Genomic DNA, 27591 nt, shown 5'->3' with positions numbered 1-27591 from the left:
CTGGCTTGCACTAAGACCTGATATAGGAAATGTGGTTACAGCATAGCTCAGGCGCATAGAGTCTTACTAAAGGCAGTATGAATGTATATACATTCTCTACCTCTTTCTGTAATGTGGGTTGAGGTCTTAGTCTGGTTGGGCTTTTTATAAAACAATGTGCAGTTGTGGAAGCATGAAAGGAAATTCTCTTTAAGTAAGATATTTCACTGCTATTATGCTGATAGTGGAGAAAGTCCACAAAATGCCAACATTTCTCCTTTGCTACAATTAATGGTATAGCCATTAAAATCTTAAGCCACTGGTATATATGGATATTAAGAAATAGCAGCTTTTATAACACTAGGTGAGACCTCTTTGTTCAGTTATAATTTCATTTTTCAGTATTACTTATCCATATGCATGTGCTTGCTGACATTAAAAAGGTAAGAAATCAAAGGTCAGACATTATATGAAACCTGTTTTACATGTACATATATACAGAATCACAGAATTACACATGGTAAGAATAATTTCCATTGGAAAAGTCATCCTTAAGTCATCAAGTCCAACCATTAAGCCTGCACTGCCAAGTCCACCACTAAACCATGTCCCCCAGTGCTACATCTACACATCGTTTAAAAAATCCCAGGGGTGGTGACTCCACCACTTCCCTGGGCAGTCTGTTTCAATGCTTGACCATCCTTTAAGAGAAGAAATTTTTCCTGATATGCAATCTAAACCTCTCCTGGCACAACCTGAGGCTATCTTCTCTCATCCTGTCTCTTGTCTCTCGCCCTTGTCCCTGGGAGAATTGAGCAACCCCCACCTGGCTACAGCTTCTTTTCAGGCAGTGGTAGAGAGCAATAAGGTCTCCCTGAGCCTCTTTTTTTCGAGGATAAACAACCTCAGCCCCCTCAGCCACTCCTCATAACATGTGTGCTCCAGAGCCTTCACCAGCTCCATTGCCCTTTTCTGGACTCACTGCAGCCCCTCAATGTCTTTACTGCAGTGAGGCCCAGAACCGAACACAGGATTTGAGGTGCAGCCTCACTAGTGCCGAGCACAGGGGACAATCGCTGTCCTGGTCCTGCTGGCCACACTATTGCTGATACAGGCCAGGGTGCCATTGGCCTTCCTGGCCACCTGGGCACTCACTGGCTCCTGTTCAGCTGCTGTCACCATTAACCCCATGTCCTTTTCTGCTGGGCAGCTTTCCAGCCACTCTTACCCCAGCCTGTAGCACTGCAGGGGTTGTTGTGTCCCGAGGGCAGGACCTGACACTTGGACTTGTTGAACCTCAGCCTATCAATCCAGCCTGTTCAGATACTTCTGCAGAGCCTTCCTGCCCTCCAGCAGATCAACACCCCAACCTGGCTTTGTCTGCAAACTTGTTGAGGGTGCCTTCTATCCCCCCATGAAGGTCTTTGGGAAATATATTAAACAGAACTGGAAAGATATTAAACAGAACTGAAATATATATACATAAAAAGTCCTAGGCAAACAAATATTGTTTCAGGTTGTATGTTAAGAGCTATTCAAAATATATGAGCAAAGGGTTGCAAAATATCTTTTATTCAGAGGTCTGATAATTGTTTCCACTTAATGAGATCATTTGGACAAGTAGTTAGTCTTAAATATTGCAAGCCAAGCAAGAATTGCCTGTTGTGTCAGTCAAAGTTCACCAGTAGGGTAAAATCTGAAGAATACTCTTGGGACAGAGCCATTAGAGGGGAGCTTAAAGAATTGGATTTAACAGAGAAATGACAATAATTTAGAACAGTACAGGTGAAGGTATTGGAAGGAACATTGTCTTGGAAGGAACATTGTAATTGGAAGGAACATTGTCTTGGAGTATTAATTGACACAGCTAGTGTAAACAGTCTGGGTAAATAGGGACTGTGAAATATTTGACTCATAAATTTTAATTCAGTAGAACATTCATGTAGTATGTGAATCGTACTGGGACTTTTATTTGTTCAGAATGTCTTTCACATTATCATTCTTTCTGTTTATTTATTAAGAGTTTTGCAAATATACAGCGATAAGAAAACAATAGCAAGTAAATAAGTAGAAATTCAGTCAATACTATCCAGTGGAAATAATTGTAAAGGAAATTAAGAAGGAGCTTATGCAATAAAATGGTTGGAGGGAAGGAATAAATGCCTCAGAACTGATGAACTGATGGTTTCCTATAGATTTGTGTCTCAAGTGTACTAAAAATATCCCTAGTACTTGCACTTTAGTAGTTCAAACCTAATAATGTGATGGGAAGCATTTTCATGTCATTATTTAAGAGGTATTTTTACTGAGGTAGAAGCTGTGAATTCAGTGTGACACAGCATAGAGAACAAAGGCCAATACATCAAAAATGCAGACGTACAGCACACAGCAAAAGTAGCAAAGAGAGTTCAAAATTCATGGCTATTTTCATTTTCCATTTATTTGGGCATCTTGGCAGACACAACACATTTTTTGAAATTGTTTCTGGTTAGTTCAGCACATCCCTGTCTTAAATCCTCTCCTGGAGCGCCAGTCACACTGCCTGCAGAAGTTCTGTGAAGGAGAACTAATCAACTGTGAGCTCCCCTGTGGATGTGACCTCTGTCAACAAGCTGTTTATGATTCCCAGAATGGATTTAAATGGATAGCAGTTCTTCTTCTGCTGTGAGAAACTGTTGACATGGTTGCAGTTGATTTAAAAAAATCCCTGTATCTTAGAGGAGAGTAAGTGAATCATTGCTTTATTTAGGGAGCTTTCAAATCTACACTTTGCTCTTTGAAAAAAAGCAAAGGACAACAAAAGCACCTCTGGGATGTGCTGGTGATGCTCAGAGCAGTTTCCAAGATTTTCCACTGCTGAGACAGACAGACATTGAGAAGGATTCTCTCTTCATTTTACGTAAAGAACAATAAGAAGCAGTAAGTTCATTCACTGGGTAAGGCAGGGAACAGATCAAGAGGAGGAAGGCAGGGAATTTCTCCTTGCTGCGTTTCCAAACAGGCTCTTTGACAAGACAGCAGAGGTCAGTGTGCTCATTAGGAAAGAAGTGGGGAAATCGGAAGGCACTAAGGCTGTTTCAGTCCTCAGCTGACAAAAACAGTGTCGTTCTTCCTCCAGAAAGGAATTGATAATTCAGATTAGTTTTTCTGTAGTTAAAAATCAGTATCTTTTAGCCAGTAGTAAATACAAAATCTGCACTTAAGAAGAATCCTCTGAATTCTCACTGCCATTAACCCAAAGAAGTTATTAAAAGGATATGGGGTTGGAGACTTCACCCATTAAGTTCTGTGTCACTTGGAGGACTGGAGGTTATGCAACAACAGACCTTGGGCAGCTTCTAGTCTTAGCCCTAGAATATCAAAAAGCTTTTTAATGACAAATGTAATTTGCAAGAGCAGCCCAAGAGGCTTTATTATCATGTGTATTTCTCACTAGGGAGCTGCAGTTTTGAGCATGATAAATCTGACACTATTCCCTGAGAGATCAGGAAATGTGTGTTGTTCCCTGGGTCGCCCTCATGCAGCATCGCTCAGATGACCCTGGTTAAACTTGAGAATGGAGTGACATAGGAGAGGTGAAAGATAGGGGAACAAATAGAAATCACAACAAGCTTTGTATCCTCTCAAGCAGTTGCTTTCAGTCCTCAGTGCAGTCTGTGCTCTTTCCTACTCTCCACATTATAAGTTTCTATCCTTTCTTAAATATTGTAAAATCAAATCTAGCTTTGTTTTGACAGCTGGCATTAAAACTTCATTTTTCCTACCTCACAGGAAAAGAAAATATTCTGTTCTTTGCTTGGCTGTCCAGTTGCCTATTTTTTTGTCCAAAGCCAGCAGGCTGAAGCTTGAACAGGAGAGGGCAGTACAGGAGTGTCTGAGCACCCAGACTGTCAGAGCAAAATAGAGTGAGCAGAGATACGGGCATTTAGGAAGCATGTTTCGCTCTCATCGGTAACAAGAGAGAAGTTCTTAAAACTCTTTTTTTTCAAATAAATGTTTTTGTATCATAGACACACAGTAAATTAAATTCAGAATTGTTTAGTGGCTAAAACCAGAGGATGATATTATTTACGTTGACACGTTGGGTTTATTTATTGTGATTAGAGAGGACTAATTCTTATGGGGTCTAAAAAAAGCAAGATAGCAATTTTTAATTCAGCTAAGGATAATCTGGGATATTAGACACATGTATTCAGGTATCTTTCCTGAGCTGCATTGAATCAGTTTCATGGGACTGCACGAAACTGAAACCTCAGCACATGCATCCAGCTGCATGTGTTGGGATTTGTGGTGTGGCTGAGCAGGGGGAATGTGCTGAGGCACAGCTTAATCCAGAGGCACTCCAAGCATGTGCCATGAAGTGAGGAGAGACAGCTTTGCCCTCTGACACAGGACAGCAGTTGAGCCTTTTAGTGTAATTCTTTCGCAGAACAGCGGTGCTCTAATGTCTCCACAATGCTGTACAGCTCAATGAGCACATGAATAAGCATCTGCTGCTGCTGTGCATCCTGCCAACCTAATTCCCCCACTTCCCCTGGAATGAGGCTCACCCCTGAGCTTTGCCTTTCTCTGACTCCCCACCAAAACATCCATGTCTTACAGGGTGACTCGGATGATTGTAGGCAAAGGAAGAAGGTCATCCTCCAGACAGGAGGAAATCCCTTCCTCCTCTCTACAAAAGCATGAAAACACGAGGCCAACTCATCAATGGAAGTAGGAGTTTGGCAGTCTGGTCTTTTGACACAGAAAATAGCTGGGACTGGTATAAGACAAATTGGTCAGCTGACCTACAGCCTTTTTTTAGTCTTCAGAGATTGTATCAGGTGTCATAATCTTCCCTTATTTCTTGAAATAGGGAAGCATTTTATTAGCATAACAAAGAAGGATGCAACTGACTCCTACTCCCTACTTTGGTGAGCCCTGATCATCATTTATGGTAACACAGATCTATTAGGGGTCACTATGTCACCTGATGCTGTACAAGCAGTTGTCAGTAAAAGGAAGGGAGAAACTTCTGCTCCTTAAATCCCTCCTAACATCTATGTGCCAGTCACTCATACAGAAGTCAGCATGAGGGTTCAACTTAACTCCACGTCTCAGCCCAGTTGTACCAGTTCTGAAGACCCAAACCACAGATACAGGGCAGAGAAGAACTGCACTGAACCAGTATACATTTGCTACTTGGTTTATTTGGCAAGCTTCAGTATTGTGAGCTGATGGTGGATCTTTTCTACTCACATAGCTAAATGAAAATATGAAACACAGTAAGTGCATAGAGATAAAAAGCAGGCAAAATAATTTGCCTTGGGTTTTTGTTGTTGTTGTTGTTGGTTTTGGGTTTTTTTAAAGAGGAGATGTAGAGAGGAACTCAATCAAAACAACAACAAAAAGTACAGGATCTATTTAAAGACTGACCTTAATGACATTAGTGATTCCTCGAGCACAGGTCTGCCTAGCTTTGTACATCCTTTTAGAAAAAAGGTGACCTAGACTCACTCAGATCATTTCCTTTCATTCATTTTTTTTTCCTTTTCAGAAACAATCTCTCCAATCTCTAACAAATCTCCTCCCTTTTTTATCCTAACAATTCTGAAATGTTTACTTCCACACCATTATCTTTTATGGAACTTAGCAGCATGGTCATTTGTTATTTTTAGAGCTTTTCAAACAGCAGAAGGTTTCATTGCAGTTTTACATATCTTTGCTGCCTGCTAATGTTACTTTTCTTTCATTAAATCACTTAGCTCAGTGTGTGTATCACAGCATTTTCTCTTTGAGTGAAGTAACTTTCTGTTTCCCTTCTGCTTATTCTCCATACACACTGTCACAGCTCATGCTGTGAATCCAGCTTGATGAGCTGGAGCTCATTCTTTTCTGGTCCTGTGATATGAATTAGTCATTGGAGGGCATTTTTGGTTTAGTTTCGGTGAGAAGGAATTCTGTTCATGCGCTCCAAGGTTACTCTCCAATGCAAATCAAAGCACAGCAAATGGGAATTAGAAGAAGGTCAAAATTCCTAACCCAAACTAAAATCTAATTTAGATACAACTAATGGGATTTAGTGCCTATACCATAAAGGTACTTCTGAAAGTGAATCAGAATTACTTCTCAGTTTGTCTACATGCATTTTTTAAGGGAACACACAATTGACTTTAAGCACAGTCATGCATGGATAACTGGAGTGACACCACCACCAAATGTCTATCCTAGCTTAGCTAGTTGGTTGTGTGATTTTTATTTTATATATAATCTTTAGATCTGTTAGATATTCTTAGGCTTGGAATTTGAGTAGCATCAGTTTTTTGGTATAAAACTTGTTTTGGATAAAGTGTTTTCTTTTAAAGATAATAGAGCTGGTAAATATATTAGAAATAAACCTTGTTGGCGGGTGAGTTCTGTAAGAATGTGACAAAAGCCTTATTTTCATCTGATTTCTAAAGTGTTCAGGCTCAAGCATTGGGAATCAACAGTCTGATCCCATGCTCTCTTACCAGGTATATTTATCATGCACAGTGCTGACCTCTTACCAGCCTACATAGATTACTGCTAGATATCCTGCATCAGTAAATGTCACCTCAAGGGGAGGAAAAAATATAGCTCTATGGAAGTAATGCAACACAATTTGACAAATTTCAGTTCTTGACTTAAGAAGGCCCTTTAATTTGTTACAAGCACAAATGGGCATGTGCCCAGACACTACCAAATAACAGATAATAGCCTGCGCCTGTGTGTTCACCAGATTTCTACAAGGGATCTCTTCTAGCACTTTTCTACATTATTAAACACACAATTCTAATTATTCCTATTTTTTTTCAGTTAGCCTCTCAGTTGCAAGAGCTCTTTTTGAGTAACAAATAGAAGCTGATGAGACTCATGCTATTACCCAAGGGAGGATGACAGGGTAGACAGCTACCTTTAAAAAATCTTCTGCTTCTTTCTAAATTTTTCTGTTTTCCCTGAGGCCATGCCTTGAACATCAGAGGCCAGAAGGCAGCATTAAGGCTGGGAGTGGTTGTATACAGTGGCATGCCCCTTTTCAGTCTAATGAATGTGTAGAGGGATCATTTGAAGTAGTTTATAGAATTGTGGGTTGTATTGCTGTTTCTTTGAAGTAGCTTTTTCACACTGACTTGTGCTAAAATTCATTCTTTGGTTCTTAGGGTGGGGAATCTCCTAGATGTCTGTCAGAGCAATTGGCTTAACTCCTTTGATTTGAAGGGTATTGCAGTATTGAATTACTAAAGGGATATCTCTAAAGAAAAGAGAGGAAGGAGAGAAGGAGACTTGGGGAAAGCCTGAGCTGCCTGTACCAAAGCAGTGACCAAACAGCCTTTACTTGCACTTTGCCAAGAGCTGTCTGATCACACCACACAAGTAGTACCCTTTTCTTACCTGTAGCTGCAAAGTTCTGAAGATATGATTAAAATGTGTTCAGTGTTTTTTTTAAGTCGCTGGATAGCTGAACAGTTGTTGCACTTACTGGAAGGCTAAGATGCAACCTGGAGGTGCAGATCTAAACGCTGTCACTGCTGAGAAGTGGCTGCAGCTGTGAAGAAAATGTGAGTCTCCCTGTTGAGCTTCAGAATTTTTTGGCAAATTAGACTTCAGTCTCTGTTTTGATGTTGTTGACAGTATCTTAGGTATAGAGCTATGAACTGAAATTATTAAAGCAGTGATTTTGCATACCTTATACACTGTAGAGAACTTTAATACTTTAAGTGTACCTCATTGGCTTGTCTTTTCTTTCTCTTGGTTATATAATAATAGACTAATCATAGCAGAAGTAATTCTGCCATCATCTTATAATGGAAGGATCTTAAAGTGAAATGAAGAAATCTCACCTTTAAAGTATACACCAGAGTTTATTATAACTACAGCTTCTATGTATTATCATTGGACTAACTCCTAAATGATCCAGAGGGATGCAGGTGTACTCTTCAGAAGAATTTGACCCAGTGCCTATTTCAGTGCATGTTTATCACTGATCTGATATTAGATGTATGCTCCATTGGTTAAATACATCTGTCTGCTGTTGAAGTGGGCCAGGCTGAAGCCATTGATGCAAAGAGGCTTCATCATCTATTCAGGGTGCAGCACCAAGCAACCAGCTCTGGCATGCCCTGTGCATTTAGGTTCTCCACCCATCCAGCAGGCTGTCATGCCAGTAGATCTCTTAAGAAAAACAAGTTAAATTTAGTGCTTAGGGATGGAAAGATTTAATTTATCTGACCACCTATTGTGCTGACATCTATCATAACATTTTTAACTCCTAGCAGAAAATATGCTCAATGTAAAATACCCTTCCAGCGTCTCTGACTTTTATTAATACAGCTATAATGCAATTTTCATTGAAGCTCAGCTTTGCTTCATTGTTTCTCCTGGTGAAGCAAGGGATGAAATGCATTTTCACTGAAAGTAGAATGCAGCCCATACAGTTCATTTCTTAAAATATTTTAATAGTTCACAGGGGTTTTAGCAGTGAAAATCCTGTTGTAACAAATATGTAGTGTTTGCAGATGGTCTTCTAAGTTTGAGAAGTAAATGCAGTGGCTGTGGAAGCTACACGCTGACAGTCAGGGCAACAATAAACTCTGATTTTAACACATTTAACATTTCAAAAGCAGAAAAACCTAAAGCAGCAGCAGCATCACAAATTTCATTATGATTCTCAGAATCCCAGGAGGATCCAGGCTATTCTGTGTGCCAGTTCAGTCTTTGGCTTTTATTTTGACCAAGCTAACTTTGGTGTTCTAATTTGCAGGTGTCTATAAAATTAAAAAGAGTCTATCAACCCAGGTCACCTGAATCACGGTCCTTTTTTGAACAGGCTCCTGTTAAGATCAGTTGTTGCCTGAAGAAAGACACTTGAGCGACACAGAGATCTCCAGAGCTCTTCTCTAGAAGTCAAGGTCCTTGGGTGAGGTCTCCCACCTCTCCATTAGCCAAAGGAACCTTTCTAAAACAGTTTTTAAGCCATATTTGCAAAACAGATTAGTGCAATATTTAAGACTAATTAATTTGTGTTGAAACAGTGGCTAATACTCCTGGAGCCTTTGGTTCTTAGAACTTCTTCCCAAATTTACTGCTAATCTCTTTTTAATGTAGCTCTGATGATGTCACATTCAAATAGTGCTTTTTCAGTAACTGTGTGGATTTTTTTCCTCATAAAGATGTAAAAGCAACACTTACATAGAAGCTAGTAAAAAGATAGCCTGCTAAACCTAATTAGTTTCTCTAATGAGAAGCCAAGTTCATTATGTCCCTCGACTGCTCAGTCTTCTGAGGTTTCATCCAGTAGTGTTCAATGTATCCTCCCTAAGTATATTCCTTTTGAGCTGGAAGTCTAGCTCTATGTCACTCAGTCTTCTGGAAAATCCAAAGAGCTGAAAGGTGCACAGAACCATGAAGATTTGGACCTTCCAGACTGTGTTGCTTGTAGCTTACATAGAATTTTTGGTTCTGATCATTCCTGCTTTCTCCATCTTGAGGTCAGCAGTTCAGGTTCTGTCCAGGGGCCAGTTCCAGGACTACTTCTCATGTTGAGCAGTATCTCCCAGCAGCAGAAAATGCCCAGTCCATCCTGATATCCTCCTCAGTGCTTACTGCCAAGTATTCTTAGGAACCCCACGTCCAATTCTCCGATTCCTCTACAGTGCTTCATAATAAACCTCAGCCATATTAGGTCCCATATTTCTAGTAATTTCTACATTTATAATCATGTTACTTTTAAATGCTTTTTGTGATTTTTTTTTGCCCATTATAGCATTTATATCCCTAAAACAAACTTGATAAAATTCCTTCCTTGCATATGACACAGAGGCTGTTGCTTCCTGACATCTGATTTTACATTCTTGCAGCAGCTGCTCTTGAAACTTCAGCAAGAACATCAAGAAACATTTTCCCAAAGAAAAGAGTACTCTTCCTTGCACTTCACCCATTTTATGTGCTTACCTATTTTTGTCACTTTTTTATAATATAAACAATTTCTCTGATGAACTCGTATTTTTTACTGACTCCCTTTCTGTAATTCCTTCCATATGTTTATTGTCCTTTGTGAAAAATATGGAGTAAATTATTCCTACAGAGGTCATGTCATTTTGTTTACATTCTTAGTAAATATGAAGAGTGTGATTGGAGCCCTTTAGGCATCTCAAGTATGAATGTCTTTTTCCTGAGTCTTCTATAAAAACAGGATGCTGAATTTTGTGGAGCTAACCTAGCAAGGAATAGGTTTAATAAAATAAATAGATTTATTGGCAAGTATAGTTGTTTTTTTGTTAAATTCCTCTCTAGTTTAACAGCTTACTAAACATAAAAAAAAAGGAGGAACTATATTTCTATAACTAATTTTCTATATGGACTTTATCTTTAGAAACAGCCTCATCAATGCCTGGGTGTCATTAGTAGCCTGCTCCTTTCTGAAGCAGTGGGTATAACCCCATGGCACCAGTGCAGTGGGTAAGCAGCCTTGGTCTGGGTAAAGCCCAGGAAATGTGCCAGGCTCACGGTGTTTTTTGAGCATGACACATTTTTAGCTGTCTGATCACAGGAGCTGGGAAGTAACAGATCACAGCTTGCTGCACTTTAGGAGTGATGGATGGACTGTTCTGTTAGAGCTATGTCCTGTGAAAGACTGGAATATGTTTGGCAAGAGCATCCTTAGACATCTTAATGGTGAAAATCCAACAAGGCTTAGCTGAACATGTGTGAGCAATGATCTTTCAGAGGTTTACAGCTTGCCCAGACTTTCAGAGGAGCAAGGAAATGCATGTCTCTGGCTGTAGAACCAGGCAGTTGCTAAATGCCACCTCCCTGTTCTCTGGAGTACAGGCAGCAGGAGGTGTTTAAAATATACTTTTTAACAGATATATCCCCTGCTTCATCCTTCTCTTTCTAAATAGTGAGGAAGTGAAGTCCGCCTTGCCATGCTACTCAGAAATATGTGATGCAAGTCCTTCCCTGTAAGAATAAATTGCACATTCTACAGAATCCCATGTACATCACAAAACCTCTTGCTTCTCCTGCCCTTTAGAAACGTATCACATAGCACTAGTTTGAAGTGTTTTCCTCTGGCTGTTTTCCTTTCAGCCTTGACTAGTTCATTGCTTCGCCTCTCGGATGACCTTTCCACATTTCAGTGCAGAAGCAGCTTGGTTTATTAGGAGAGTTAAAGAGCTATGCATCTGTGTTTTCTGATGGCTTTACTATTCCTACTAGGCTTTTCCAATGGCTAGACAACTCACTCAACATTTATGTTTTGAGAGGAGGAAGGAGAACTGCAATAACTTTCTGTGGGGAGAAATATTTTCATTTCTATTAGAGACTGATTCCCGGCTTTGAGCACTTCGTCATTAGTAGGTTGTAAACCTCTCAGACAGGCTGTCCCATAGCTATCTACTGAGCCATTTGTCAGGGCAGAAAAATGTGCCTGATGAAATTGGTCACTGGCAGCCTACATCTAGACTGAGCAGGCTTTCAAAAAGGCTGCCAGATGTTGCTGCACTTTTAATAGTCAAAATCCTACATTAGCGTTTATGAGAACATTTATAGAGAGTTTGAGCAATTGCATGGTTTTTCTCCTTGATGTAATATTAAATCTCTGAAATGAAAAAAAATTATTCTGAATGATTAGGGGTGTATGTGGAAAGACAGGGCAAGGAGGTGCTCCTCTCACCACCAAACCAGACCCCTTGCTCCTTCCAAGGCAAATATATTGTGTAAGCTCACTTATAAACTTATCAAAATCCATCTTGAAACTGCTTTTATTTCCAGATGCATTCAGCTACTTTCACACAAAGGCTCCTTTAGTGGTTGGATACCTCACTCAACTCACTAGCTTATTTATCTTCAGTTTTCCTGTTGCTGAGCTGAACAAGTCCCATTTTTTTCAGATAAAAATGTTTTCTTATTTCTGTAGTCATGCTTACAGGTCTGAATAAAGTCTGTTGCAGTTTGAATTTGAGCACTAATGACCAGATTTTTTTCTGCTGTAGTTCTAACATTTTTAGGACAGAACTAGCATATCTTGTATATTTACAGGAAGTATATTATCTAATGAGGTTTGCATGTCTCATGCACTGCTGGTAGCCCAGAGTCATCCCTGAATCAACTAAAGCCAGCCAGATTCTTCTCTTTTCGTTGTTTTTGATCACAGGGTCCCAGCTGGAGAGATTTTCTATTATTGCCCACTAAGCTGATGGCCCGGGTGAGGTTTATCTCATTTTTTATTGCTGTATTGGTCTTTTATGTCTCATTTTTGGTTCTTAGAACTTATATCTTGTATAATATTTTCGCTTCTACTACCTTTAGCAATACTTCATAACTTTGTCATCAACACTCCTAGTTTGTGTGAAAAGTCATCAATAAACATAGCAAGACCAATCCTCAAGTAATATCACTAAGATTCTCTGTAACCCAGGCCATTGTTGTCTCTCCTTCTGCCTGTTCCTTACAACTCTTTTATGAAGTGCCTTCTCTTCACTCCAAACTAATTTCCAAGGTGGCATTATATCAAATGTTTAACTGAAATCAGATAATCATCTACCAGACTTCTGTCAGCTGAACATTCAGTTATCTCACCCAGAATATGGGTACAACAAGCTAGGTTATCACCTGCACTTGTCAGCTTTTGTCCTACTTCTTCATTCCTTTTTCACACAGATTTTCTTTTCAAAATCTGATTGAACTTTTGTGCCCATTTGAAAGATGAGTGACTTGTTTGTTGGTTCCTGTATAATTTTTCCTCTTCCTTTACATTTATGTGCTGTATTTGGTGTTCTGCAGTTACTCAGTTATTCAGTCTCCGATTGAACCAAGTGGATATATGGAGAGAAATAATTTGCAAACAGCTCCGTAGGGGTTGCATGTTTACAGCTGCTGTGACTCATATCAGATTTGCTCAACTTACAACTGCAAATATGTTTTTCTAGCTGCTATCTCTGCAAAAATGTGCTCAGATTTTTATACCAATCTATGTCCATTTTGGCTCCATGCATTGGAGTTTTGTATCCTACTGCTTTTTTGCTTCATTCTGCCATCACTTTTTTCCCATTGTCTATAAGAGTTGGTTGAGGTGATCTTTGTGAAGGCCAGACTCTGAATTTTGTGGTCAGCACTCTGGAGAAGCAATGAAAAAGACCATGTAAAAAAGCTCAAATGAATTAAGCAAGCATTATACATATTAAAGATTCCTCACTTATGGATCGCATTCCATTTATCATTCACAGGACAAGATGTATTCGAGCTAATATTTCTGTCCTTTTTCCTTCCTGTAGTGTTGGTGGAAGCAGAAAGTAGGACAGTTTATTTATATCTGCAGAGTAAGCGTTTCTGACTTAGAATGTGCTGGGGGCTGATGGTAGCATCTATTAATAGCTGTGTTTTGGAGGAACAACACATGCCTCTTTATGCTTGTCATAGCTCTTTTGGTCTACAGATTAATACTATTTCTTTTTTCTTATCTCAGATTTGTACTGCTTTAGCTTATTCCATGTCAATTATTTGGCCCTTTAGTTGAAAGTGGGAATTATTTCACAGAGTTTGATGTTAGCAGGTGAAATTTTAGAAAGTCCACCTCTAGTCAGTGCAGACAGATTGACCTTTCCAGGAGATTTTGTGGGATGGGATAATGAGGATGGACTAGGTTTCTGTTTTTAAGATGGCTAATTGTTAGAGATTAATCTTTCTAATATTTCTTGATGGCAAATAATGAACATTAAAGAAGTGCAAGTGCTGTTCTGCAAGAATAACGAATGGCCTAATTGAGTTTCTGGAAGTGCAGAGAGTTACAAGGAGCGGTGACAGGACAATTCAAGACTGGGACATTGCAGTAGATGCTTAAACATGACATTGCACCTAATGCAGAGCAATCTTTGCTTGCTGTGTGCTCTGCTTGGTGACATCTGAGGTGGGTCCCTGCAGCTCAGGAACTACCCAGAAAATGCAGCATTCCAGTCTTGCAGTGGGCAAATCTGGTAGGTTTGGATGAGGTATCATCCTTGTGAGTCAGTGTTTTCTTGGGAGCTGAAAATGGTGTGTTGCTGCACTGCAGCAGAGACTGAGCTCAACCAATGAGCTTGAGCATGGTGCTGTCTTCTGCCATCTCTCTCTACATAAAGATCACTGTGTAATGATTTCCAGGCTCTACTCTCAGGTTTTGTTCAGTTATTGGGACTGTTCTGCCCTGAAGAGACAAAATACCTGTGCAAGAAAACAGTGTATTTTTCAGCTGTCATATAAAATAGATTAATTTCTGATTCTTTGGTGTAAAAATAAAAATCTGTTAAAAATAAAGGTGTGTCACAAATATGAGGAAAATAAGACATTATTACATCACAGATAATGGAGGCTATCATAATTTTACATCTGAGTTTGGTAAAAACTTAACTAAAATGATCTAGAATATCACCATGACATTGTCTAAGACTGTAAGGTTGCGGAGTGTGCAATAAACAGCCCTGCTTATCTGACAAATAAAAACCCCATAGTAACAAAGTGTATGGGGACGCTTTCTCATGTAATATTTTTCATTGCTTGAAAATGTAAGCACTTTCTTACTCCAGGGTGATTCAATTCTGAGGTGGCATTTGCTGCTGCCAAGCCCCATGGCTGGCTGCACATTGCTGGAGGGAGGGGGAATGATGCACATGAAGGCTGCTCTGAGCTGAGCTGCTCTACTGTGCATGGCCTCTGTATCTCCCTCTGTGTGTGTGTGGTGGGGGGGTCTCCTTACAGCAGGAGGAAGAAGAAGGAATGACTGAAGGATGTCCATCAAGCAGCGATGGCACAGGGAAAGGTTTTGATGGTGGCTTCCTTCTGTTGTTCAGAAGCATGCTTCCGTGTAAACTCATTGGATCAGAATAAGTATTTTCCCTGTCTGAAATGAAACAGCATTATGCCAGGAGTCTAAGGAGTCTCCTCTCCTCCACAGGCTTCATTACATACCCATGGAAGTGAATCTATGCTACTGATCATTTGAGTGTCTATTGGCTTAAATATATTATATGTTAATATTTCTATTGTAGCTACACAATTTTCGTTGCGTGAACACCCTGGACCTGCCAGTCCCAGGACAGCAAACAGCATTCAGCTGCTACAAACCAGCCTCATGATTAAACTTCTGCTGTCAGCACATCAGACTTGACTGGTTGTTTGCACTTAATAATATCTTTTTCTCCTAAACAACATCAACAACCAAAAAAAAAACTCCAGTTAATTCTGAAATTTTATGTCTTCTTTCATTTTTAGGCAGGCACAATTCAAAGAAAAAATCCCTGTGCTTCTGCCACATACTTGGAATATAAATCAAGTTATTCTTATTCTTTTGGCGACAATAAATAAGCAGGTGTTGAAACTTGACTATGAGATGACTAGTGTTTTTCATTATTTCTTTTTCCTGAAAACATTAACAATTTCTACCAAATGGAAATGACTACAGATCTCAGGCATTTTCTGTCAGTTACTTGTTTCTTCAAACCTCTGTTAAAAGCTGTTTTTCGCTAATGCACACATTTTCACTTGGCTTTAAAGACAAAAAATGCTGTTTCTTGTGTGCTTAAGAAACATTTTAGACCAACTCCACAAGCCATTCAATTGTTTGTTAATTAAAATAGAACAATTAATTCTGAATTTAAGCCAGAAAGTAACTCAACAGAGCATTTAACCACTGCCCTAACTCCATCCTGTCACACCTTCTAAGTTGAATGTGTATTTACATTTTCTGTCAAACTGAGAACTCTGCCAGCATCTTCTTTTTATCTATTGCACATATTATGAATTATTGTCGGTTTTATGAATATGAGTTCAATCCACTTAATAGTCTAGGATACTCCTACATGCACTTGAGATTTGTACTGCTGATAATTTCCTTCATTGACTGATTCTTGCCATCTGCACTACAGTATAGTTTCTAATTAGCAGACAACAAGAAGAATAAAACGAGCATTCATTGTATAATTTTGTGTTATTCATAGTTGGGGATCTGCTATGTCTTAGGGCATCTGCAACCCTCATGTACTCAGAGGCAGAGGTGGCTTGGCACATGATTTTGTTGTTCATTCTTTGGGAAAAAGTAGCACTGCATTGGTCCATCTTCCCATAGCAAGGTTCCTTCTCTTGAGATCCTTTCCACAGTCTCACTTCTTTCATTTTGTTTTTCATCCAAAGTATGCTTCATGCTGCCTGTCTTGTCTCTTGTATAAAGTAGTTTCATGTTAAAAATTAACAGAAAGTGGGATAATTCATGCAGTTCTTTCTTTCCAGCTTGCATTTTTTATTGCTTTATTCTTGCTCTTCCCAGGCTTTTTACTTGTTTGCCTTTTCTTGTTCATCCACAGATGGTGAAATGTTTGGACTGAGCTGTGTATTTATGGTCTCTGCAAAGAGCGGTGCAGTTTCAATGGGTTATGAGTGTGGATGAACATAGGAGGACTTTTAAATAATTTATACGTAACTAAAAAGTCTGTGAGGGTACTTTTTATAGAATGTTATCTTCAATCAGATGTGAAATATTCCCAAAACAAGAAGAGACAGTACTGCAGCAACTATTTCAAATAAAATAGTTTTACAGCAGGTAATGAAAAATACAAACAACCATTTAAACCAAAGCTGGAGAGAGAAATAGGCAAAGACCTCCCCTGGGTTTTTTTGTGACTCCAAATGCAATATGGGTTTTGCTTAAATATTTCCATGAGATTCATGAAGAGCAAATGCCTCTGCAAAATATAGTTTTCCTAATCTCATCAGAGACGTAATGCTTATTCCAAATAAGATAATCACATATACTGTAGGCTGAAATATCATTTACCTTTTCACCTAAATGCAAAGCATTTTAGTATCAAACTCTGATAAGTAACACATAATACACATTGCTTTTATACTAAAATTAAATTGTTCATGATTCATAGTTTCAAAAATTGACTCATGCATCCCAAGCCCACATGTTGTGCTTTACAGATAAATGAGCATCTGTACCAACAGTGGCAGTTTTTCTCTGTGTATTCTTTAGAGAAAGATCTGATACACTGTTACTTCATATTAGGTCATTTATTCAGTAGATCAAGTACAGTACCAGAGACAGGGGTTTGTCTCCAGAGGGCTTGTTTTATGCACAGCATGCAATACACAGAGTAGATGCTGTGCATGGATTAAACCACACGAGCTACTTGCCATGATCTCTCTTGGTTGTGATGGAAGGGACTGAGAGGACGGTGCTCCAGCGGAACTTCTCATCTGTCTGCAGAATAGGGACTCTGTGCCCTGTGTTCACCCCGGGCATGACTGACCAGCTGAAGGACTCATGCATGGCTTCTTTGCAGCTCTCCTGCAGCCTCAGCTCCTTGCTGGAGGCACCCCCCAGCAAGGCTGGGACACCAGAGAGAATGTAGCCCATTATTTGTGTGCATGGTGCCACTGACAGCGGCAGGACGAAACAGCTCCAGTGAGGGACAAGTGCTGCTGCAGTGTGAACACAGAAATTTTCATTGTTTCAATTCTTAGTCCTTTTGTCTTTGGTCATGTGTGACTTGCGGTGTGGCAGGTTGCCATTAAAGTAGAATTTCTGATTTCACTGTGGAGAATTGTGGCTGTTGCTTTCAGTGTTATGGGTTAAAAAGGTTTGGGGTTTGTTTTTTTTTTTTTGGCTTGTTGGTGGTTTTTTTGGTTTTTTTTTTTTTTTTTTTTTTTTAATGTTATGCAGTTAAGCCCTTTACCATAAATATTTCTGACTTTTCTCTGGAAGTTGTTACACTTCAATTACCCTCACTTGCAGGATGAAAGTATGGTTGTTCTGCCCTTAGCCTATTTTATCCCCATATTCTGCCTCAGTGTCCAAAGTGTTAATGTCTATTTTCAGGAGAAGCAGTATAAGAAACAAAAAAAAAGTATAATATGGTCCTTGCCCAGTACAAGTCGTGGTCTCTAGGTCGCCAGCAGAGCATCACAAACCACATTTCTCTGCTTTTCAGCATCATAAATGGTTTCACATATCCTAGTAATCTTTGGGCTACTTTTGCAGAGGCACAGCATGTTATGGATCTTACACTACTGATGGAAGGACAAGCAAAGGTCTTGTACCATCTGCCAGATAGAAAATTGTTCCCTCTAATCACTTGGCAGGTCCTTGATGTTATAGAAAAAAGGGAAGCCTTCCTTGTTCCTCCTAACAGCTGTAACCCCTGGGAGACGTGCTGCCTGACTCATCAGCTTGTGCTCAGCAGGCTGCAGTAAGTCGTAACTCCCTCAGCAAACCTGCTCTGAACTGAGCCTGCAGTTAGGTTTTTATTTAGGCAGTAGCAGTATCTGATGTAGCTATTAAGTCTAACTGGCAATCATTCTATCATTCTTTTCTGTCATTAAATATTGCCCATTGAATGCAACCTAGGTGCCCATTTTTTGCCAGTTTTCAGATGGCTTTTCACCTGTGCAATAATATGTTGGGTGAAGAGGCCTTTTGGAGAAGATAATTATACATAGCACTAGAATGTGATTATTTTTATCTTTCTATTAAAAATATTGTTTTGTTTCTGTAGCTGATAAATAGATTCCAGTAATTAGTTTTAATTGTGGTCTTACGTTTTTATATATTTACATTATTGTATAAAGCTGCCTACACTCGTTTATGGATACTGCGAGTCCTGTGAGTTTGGCTCAGAACTTAAGCTGGGAAAGAAAATGTCTCTTGTACACTTCTCCATTATCATCATTCTTAGATCCATGAGTTAAAATCGTTTCCTGCATTTTTACAAATTCTAGGTATGGCCGTTATTTTCAGAAAGAAACATTTACCAATTTATGTCCTGCCTGATTTAGCAGTTTGAGGATACACAAATAAATTGGACTGTGAATGCAAAAAAAATATTGATTGTATTAATTTTCATTGTCTAAGAAAAAAAGTACAGAAAAATCAAATTAAAATACTGAAATACTTATTTTACTTTGTTACTGTTTTAAAAGTAGGATCCATTTAAATCAACATAAAGAAGAAAAGGGTTTTTTTTTAAAAATAAAGACCTTTACAGATCTTGTTTTCCAGATATTCCCCTCTGAATACAAGTGGGTGAAGCATCTAGACTCCCATGCTTGTGTGGGCTTCTGGTCAAGGCAGCTGTGCAGAACCAGTCCTGGTGGTACTGACTGCCTCACCTGCTGCTACCTGGACACAAACCTCATCCCTCATCCTTTGTGCTTCACATACATGGTACCTCTTGGAATGCCTTGTGCACAAGGTGGGAGGCAGCAGATCCAAGGGTGAACCTAGAAGTTATTGGCTAATGCCCCACCTGAATGGAAATGACATCTTTGCTGGGAGTAAAAATCAGTCCTTGTTACAGTGCAGCCATTAGTTTGAAGTCAAAAAGAGGGTATCTGCGAATAATTTGCAAAAAAACTGAGCAATGGCTTTTGATTATATGGGTCCTAGGGTGGTATGCTCATAAAGCTCTATATTCTTTAGTAAAACCTGGAGTTTTACCAAGTTCTTGCAAGAACATTATTGGGAGGCCTTACTGGACTTATAGAGCATTTACCATGGCTTTATTAGCATCTGTGTTTTTTAATTAAGATATGGGCAGCTTGAGGGAGCAACTAAATGGTCCCCAAGTGAATTTGTTGCATTAATTTCCTTCAGAAAGCACATCTGAGCCTAACTTAAATTCCTCCTGCAATTAATTCATGTAATTTATTGTAGTAAGTTCTGTATTTTCCCCATAATTGTTCACTGAATTGACAGGTTTAATTTCATGTAACATGAGATCCAGCAGTACCAAGCTTGCAGTGCTTCATAAAAGTTGATATTACATGTTGTGCTGTTGGATTTTGGCAAGAAGAAGACAATAAAATATTCCTGTAGAATCGAAACATCCAAATGACAGATATTAAGGCCAAAATTAAAAAAAAATTACCTTCTAAAGTAGCTCTTAAATCCATATTTAATCACACAGGTAAGTGGCCAGATTTTTACATGTGCAGCTTTAGAGCTTGAGATCCGGCAAAGTTCTTATCCACATGGTCTGTGTGTCCTTTGTACACCAAAGAGCCGTTTCCAGAAGAGTGTTCAAAGACTTGATGCCAAAAACAACCTTTCCAAGCACAGTGCTCTTCAGGGAACTCCAGAGCTTGCAGGATGTGTCCCTGTATAATAAAGATCAGATAATGTGCTGAAATGCCCTTGGAGACATACGTGTGCAATCCCTGGATGCTCAGCACTGCTGAAGTGTGGATGCATATTTAAAAGCTGAAGCTGGGATATAGGATTCTAAATTTAGCTAACTCTTAAAAAATAATCCTGGGCTTTTCTTTCAAATGGGAGATGTTTGTTGTGATGAGAATAAAACTACAAATTGCATCTTTGTTGGTCACAATGCTGGCTTCTATGGTTTCCTTGGAAGTGGATCAGATGCATTCTCCTCCTGTCATAGACACCAGATCCATACCATCACTTGCACTGCATGGTGCTGGTGAGTGCCTCAAAACACATCATTGTTTTCACTCTCCATGTGCCAATCAGATCATAAATGAAATTTATAGAAATACAGAACTTTAATTTTTGATATTGTATGCATTTTTCCTTCCATTTCTTATGTTTTTCCCATATGCTGCTATTCTGTTCTTTCCTCTTGCTCCCTGTCTTTCCTGCCTGCTAGCATTTGCAGTCCAAATTCTGGGCTGCATCAAGAGGAGCGTGGGCAGCAGATTGAAGGAGGTGATTCTCCCCTTCTGCTCTGCTCTTGTGGGACCCCACCTGGAGTGCTGCATCCAGCTCTGGATGGAAGGATATGGAACTGTTGAAACAAGTGTATAAGAGGACCAGAAAGTTGATAAGGGGACTGGGGCACCATTCTACTCTGTGAAGACAGCCTGAGAAAGCTGGAGCTTTTCAGCCTGGAGAAGAAGAGGTGGTGTGGAGACCTCATAGCAACCTTCTAGAATCTGAAAAGGCCTACAAGGAAGGCAGAGAACTCTTCATCAGGAACTGTAGTGATAGGACAAAAAGTAGCAGGTACAAACTGAAAGTGGGGAAATTTAAGTTAGATGTTAGGAAGAAATTTTTTACTGTGACCATGGTTAGACATTGGAACAGGTTGGCCATGGAGGTTATGGGTGCCCCACCCTCAGCAATATTCAAGGACAGGTTGGATAAGGTCTTGTACAACCTGGTCTAGTGAAAGGTGTCCTTGCCCATGGCAGGGCAGTTGGAACTAGACGATCTTTAGGGCCCACTTCAACCTTAACATTCTATGATTCTGTGATTCAGTGCTGTGTGGACTGGCAGAAGGATCAAGTCCAGGACTGAGGACTCCCAAATTCCCAGTCTGGATGCTGAAATCTTGGACCCCTTGGAAGAGTTTGAGTCTCTTCACTTCTGGTACAAAAATAATTTGCACTTCATGAGGTTGGAGTGGTTTTGTAGCCGTGTGGTCCAAGAGTTCAGCCTTCCAAAGCCACAAAGGGCTGAGGCATGACTGGGGCAAGGAGCCATCCCAGAAGACAAAGGGAAGAGGAAGGGTGAGAAAAGGGATTGAATTGGAATCATACCTTAGAAATCTGCTGTCTTGCTGGTAGGAGATGGGAAAAGAGCATCCCAAGGCTGTGGATAGGGACAAGTTGTCTGTGTAGGTCTGTGCCTGCCCTTCTCCAGATGATGAGCTCCTTCCCCTCTCTGCTAGCGGCACCAACACACTGCTTTGCCAGGGCTTCAGCAAAATGCTCATGTTATTTTTTATGATGTGAGCTGTCAGCAGCACAGACCTGGCTGTCCATCCAGCACCACACATGCTCTGGCTGGGGATGCAGAGGACAGAGCAAGCACAGAGCAGGATCCTCTCCAAGCCCCAGGGATGGATGTGCTGCAGGGAAGCTGTCACAGGCACTACTGTGTCTGTCCTTCTGGACATTCTCTTCTCAAGGGCTGTAGAACACACCTTTCTTCTGAAGTCCCCCCAAACTAGAAGGGAATCAATTACAATTTTTCACCTTCTGCTGGAGTAACTGTAGGGAAATGGTAGATTTCTTGTGTTCTGACCTGTCCATCCTTGTCCCACGGTGTCACGCTCACTGAGCAGCTTTGCTTTTTAGATGCATTAGAGAGCATCAGACAATTCATTAGAAATCAGATGGAAGAATAAAGATTCAAATGCATGGCAGAATCCATAGGGAAGAAAAGTAACTGGAGAATTATACAAATTACATCCTAGTTTTGGGTTTTTAGGGAAGAATAAAGATTCAAATGTGTGGTAGAATCCATAAGGAAGAAAAGTGACAGAAGAATTATACAAATTACATCTGAGTTTTGGGTTTTGCACTTTTTTTTACCCTGCACAAACCAGCAATGATCTGTGTCACTATACGCATTTGTAACTTCTTTTGAATACAAAATCTTAATGCACTAATATACAAAAACTGTTGTAAAATGTATGGCTCTGGATATGCGTATGTAGGTCCTTAGATTTATCTGCTAGAGAAAGAAGGGCCCACATTGCTATGCTATCACCTAAAGTATAAAAATAAAAGATTTTAATTAATTTAATATCATAGTGCTGTATTTTGAGTTCTGACCTTCAAGGAACCCTTTATCTCTCTTGTTCTTCTGTCTTTTGCTGACAAGCATATTAACTCTGCATATCTAGAAAATTAAATCCTGCATAATGAAATCCTGATGCTGGATTTTCTGTCCCTCAAAGTGCAAGTTTGCTGGTTTTGCCCATGATTCAATGTGCCTCTGAAATGGCTTGGTTATTCTGCTGGCTCTGTTCCAGGGTTTGCAGGGTTTACATTGGTTTATTTCTGTGAAAGGACTATATAGAGACCCTAAGGTGGACAGAGTGGAGTGGTAAACTTTCAGCTTTCCTAAACTTTCAACTTTGTAAGAATCATAGACCTAGTGATGTCTCTGAATTATCAAAATCCTTCAAAAAATGTTGATAATTATCATACTGCTTTGGAGAAAGAACATGTATGTTTATAATGCCTTTATGGGTACCAAAAGAAACTAAGTACAGTGAAAGGTTTCCTGAAACTCAGGTCTGAAATTCTTGTTTGTTACATTTTTGGAGGTAGAGGGAGGATAGTCAATCACATGTTGCTCTATAATTACAGATCTCATGGGTTCACAGTGCCCATGTCCTTTTCTTAAAGCATTTTCCTTCCAGTTTCAGAAATTAGTTGAAAAGCCAGTCCTGTTTGATTCCTGGTTAACTCAGTACTATAGAAAACAGCATCTCTATTCATTCACTTTTTTTCAAACTCCTTGTGAAAATGAATTAATTGTGGTAATAATGATTATGCAAATGTGTTGCTTAAGAGGAGATGTACTTTGTCTCATGAAAAAGTTCAAAAGTCTCATCCTGGTAGGTACTGAATGCAGCTCCCAACAGACTCATTTTCCTCAAATTTGGCACAAGTGGATAGGAGAGAAACAGAAGCAGTATCAGTGAGGATGGGCACAACTTACTGCAGAACTAGGTGTGTTCTTTAAAATCTTGAGTCCTCTGCAGGTTAGTGGTGATTTTCTTTTTCTCCACAACTGGGCTCCTTCAATTCCAACAGAAAATCCCCAAATTTTATTTAAATGCCTTTTTCCATATATAATAGAGCTTGGGATTCAAAAGAATTCATTCAGCATGCTCTCCAAATGGCATTTAACTTCCCAAGAAAAAACAGTAACAGGAAGTTTTGTTTTAATTAGTACATGAGCTGTGCAGCAGCTAATGTATTCCACCTCTTCACTGTTGTAAAAGGAGCAGATTTCTTGGTAGATCGAAGCCAGCAGAGAAGAGGGATTGTGTTCTGCTCTCCATATGCTGCAGACCCCCATTTGCAGGGAAGGTGTGAATGGGAGGTGATTTGTAGCTGCCTGCCACTTGTAAAGAACAGGCTTCTGTTGTTCTCCAGGCTGGAAAGAAACCTGGCTCCCCTCTATAACCCTAGAGCAGTGCTACAGGTAGACAGCAGCCTTCTGAGATTTTAATTTCAACAATAAGGGATTGTAAAGAAAACTTGTTTTTCACGTATGTTTAAAAAATAAGTACTGGATGTCAAGCTGGAAATAGACATCCCTGGTTTCCTCAGACATGATATTTCTTAATGGAAAGTCCCAAGGAAGTCACATTTTAGAGAAAATTTGAAAGTACACCTCTTTTCCCTCTGTCAGGCCAGCAATAAACAGCCAGACTGAATCTTCAACTCCCAGCATCACCTTGGGGTCCCAAACTGGGTCCAGCTCAGCACTCTGGCGTGGAGACTGGAAATGGACATTGGCCCATCCATACTCCAGTGCTCCTCGAGATACATTTCTGGTTTTGCCAGAAGGCACAGCTGAACACAGCCCAGTACAGCAGTGCTCCCATACCTCTCCTCAACAAGTGATATTCAAACAAATGATAGCTCAGTGTCCAATCACCGTGTTGTAGGAATAGTTTCATAACTCTATAAGTGTATGTGTGTGTATGCATTTCTATTGTATATAGTTTTTACTGTGCAGAATGCCAAGGTATGAAAGTAATTCAGGTTCACTGTCAAATACTCCCTGTAAATTTTGAACTTACCACCTATTTATTGATTTTTATAAGCACATAAGGATTCTGTCCTTTGTCAGTTGCAGAGAAAGTTTGTTCAGGGATCTCCTACCCAAAAATCCAGGTGCCTTCCTGACAGTCTGGATGCCTGTTTTTAGTGCCAGGCTCCAGGGGTGCAGCACAGTGCAAGCTGGACCTGCAGGTATACCTTGTCCTCTCAGCAGGATTCTGCACAGACATAGAGGTTTGCTGGTGCAGGATTGGTTTCTGAACTGCAGGATGGGCACACAAGCCACTACAGCAGCATCCCTGGAGAAGACAACAGCAATGAGCAGGAGTAGTGACTGTGTTGGTGAGAGCATGTGGCAAGAAGGGTTATTTTGTGATAGATTTTCTGCCACAGGGATGAAGAGTCAAGCAAGAAGAGAGGCAGGCAGAGATGTCAAGAGGAGTAGAACTGTGTTGACAAGGCAATAAAAATATCAGGTGACCATTTACCTCTCACTTGGCTAATTCTCATCAGCGGTGGAGCCGAGAAAGCATTTCTTTCAGTGCTTCTGTGCAATATGGGTTGTATGGTGAGGGGGATGGAGCCAAGACTAAGACATTCATTTTTCCAACACCCTGTCTGGCCACCCAGAGGGACATTTTAGGTGGTCCTGTAATTGGAATTTAGCCTTAGTGGAAGATAAGCATTATACCTTAGCAGAAGTGCATTGGAAAAATACATTAGAGGTAATAACTCTGCCACTTTGAGGGATAGGAACTTTTTTGTGATAATGTAGCTCTTTCCAATGTCTGGCTGACCTTTCCACTGTATTTAGCACAGACTCTTCCATTTTTCTTGTCACCAAGGTAGGAAATGTATTTGGAGTGAGCAGGCTGCTAGCCAGAGAGGAGCAGTTCCCTTCTTCATGGCTGTTCACCCAAGCAGACCAGCAAACCAGCTGGCTCCTATCCACATAACAGGGGGCTCTTCTTTGGGGTCTGCTAGCATGGAACTTTCTGTTTGCTGTGAAGAGCAAAATGTACTCTGTACTGATGGAAGTGCTGTGTGATTGAGGTTACAAAGAGAGACGCTCTTCACTTTGTCTGCTGTCGGGAATTTTTGCCTTCTTGCTTATGTGCAGACACTTGTGCCATACTGAGAACATGCTGTCTATCAAGCCCCTGAGTTTCTGGATTATAACACAATGAAAATTCCTCCCAGTTACTCTTTTCGTACTGTTTATTATCAAAACACATGACCACTTCACTCAGCTGTGTGTTTCTTTATTTCTTTAGGCTGTGACTCGTCACTGAACCTGACATCTCAGAAAGCCACGGATGCAGTGGACGGTATCTTCCGGTCCCTCAGGGATATTGCCAGAGTCCGAATGCACATGAAACAGTTTCATTCCATACATAATCCAGGCAGCAACACCCACCAGGCAAGTGTAGCTTTCTTTTCACTGTGTTTTTTTGTTTCTCTAGCCTGCTGTCAAAATTACAACACTAATTCTGTGGATGTGCTAATCCTATAGACATTCTACCCATGAAGAAGATACTTAAGCATAGATTTTATAATTCACGTAGTCATCAAAAACTTCCTCAAGTCTTTTGTCCAGACTCAGGCATATGCATATCAATGTTAGCTCTGAGGAAGAAATTTGGGTTTTGCTCTGCAGCCCTGTGGAATTAAATGAATGCCTGTGAAAGGCAGGGCTAAGTCAAGATGGCTCTTGACTTAGACCACTCAAGGCAGTGAAGCAGGATGCCTGCATCCATACTGCAGCTATATTCTTGTTGTATCTTCTCTCCTGTCCCTGTAAGCATGAGAGATAAACCTGTTTGTAAATAGGTCACAAATGCAGCTTATGTTTCTCAAATAGGAACACATGATATACAATACTGCTTTAGGTCAATGGAACTAATAGACAGTGGTTTTCCTTCTCTATGTCTCCCCTTTTCCAGCTAAAAATAGAGTTATACAGCAGAAAGCAGTGATTTAGAGAGAGGTCATAAAACATTATTCTAGCCTTGAGCCATAAAAAAATCCTTCCAAACTCCTAACAGTGCTGTAGACCAGCAAAGGGATGTAGATCAAATTAAGCATTGCTTTGTAAGAGCATGCGTGTTGCAAAATGTCACTGGAAATCTAAGGTGAAGAAAACCTATTCCTGAAGTCTTCTAGCAGTTTGGACCAGTCTGGTGTCCAAAATGGGGAAAATTGTCAAACATTTAATACAGTTCAGTACAAGGGCAGTGAGATGATAAGAAAAGTTTCCTGGAAGTGTAATTAGCATCAGTATGTCCTTTGGATGTAATCCACTTTGCTTGCTTAGGGATAAGTGCTGGAACACAGCAAGGAATATATTAACACCTTGCAGCCCCTTAGTCTAGCCATGCAAGGGATCTAGTTGCTGAGGGAAGTCCAGGAGATTTATAATAGTAGAAATAAGCTGGCAGTATGTGATTGTCCATCATACTTACAGTGCTCTGGAAATGGACCTCTCTTTTGACTGGCAGGTGTTGTGTGTGATCAGTGCAGCTACTCAGAAGTAGTGCCCATCCTGTGACCACGCTCATTGCCAAACCTGCTTAGTGCTGTTGGAGTGGGTTTAGCTTCTACATACTTTTTCACTTTGTTAACAGCTGGGAAGCCTCCATTTCTTCTTATGACTCATAAAAACGTTTGTATGGATAAGTAACTGGGAATTGGATAGCCTCTTAGAAGGACATTTTGTAGCATTGTAATTTGTATGTTTTACATAAAATGATACATGTTTTCATCAGGTTATCAAACTAGTTCATGTAGTGACCATGCAAGAACAGAATTTTGCCTGTTACTTTCATCTTGATGTAGATATATTTCTACCTTCCTTCTTCCCATCCTCCATTTTTTCTTCCATCCCTCACTCTCCTTTCCTCATTCTCTCTCTTTGTCTTTCTATTTCTCTCTCTTCTACCCTTTATAATCTTGTACGGGATGTGTCCCATAGCTATTGAGCTTTTTAACAGCTATTTTAAACAGATTTATATATGTCAAAATTTAAAGTTGTTAAAAGTTTCATTATATGAGATAGAAACCAATGCAGCTTTTGCGGGTTTTATGAAAAAAAAA

At 39.9% G+C, this 27591-nt stretch overlaps 1 protein-coding gene across 1 annotated transcript in view; it reads left to right on the top strand.

Moving 5' to 3' along the window:
- Window positions 1-27591, top strand: part of SCFD2 (sec1 family domain containing 2) — a 189286-nt gene that overhangs the window by 148741 nt on the left and 12954 nt on the right. The window contains exon 6 of the mRNA XM_002193111.6: window positions 25773-25918. Within this exon, the coding sequence (XP_002193147.5) occupies window positions 25773-25918 (146 nt within the window). The remainder of the gene's footprint in view (window positions 1-25772; window positions 25919-27591) is intronic.

Source organism: Taeniopygia guttata, chromosome 4, assembly GCF_048771995.1.
Source record: "Taeniopygia guttata chromosome 4, bTaeGut7.mat, whole genome shotgun sequence".
In the NCBI taxonomy this organism is placed as follows: domain Eukaryota; kingdom Metazoa; phylum Chordata; class Aves; order Passeriformes; family Estrildidae; genus Taeniopygia; species Taeniopygia guttata.
Note: the sequence above shows the minus strand (reverse complement) of the source record. Positions and strands in the feature narration are given on the sequence as shown.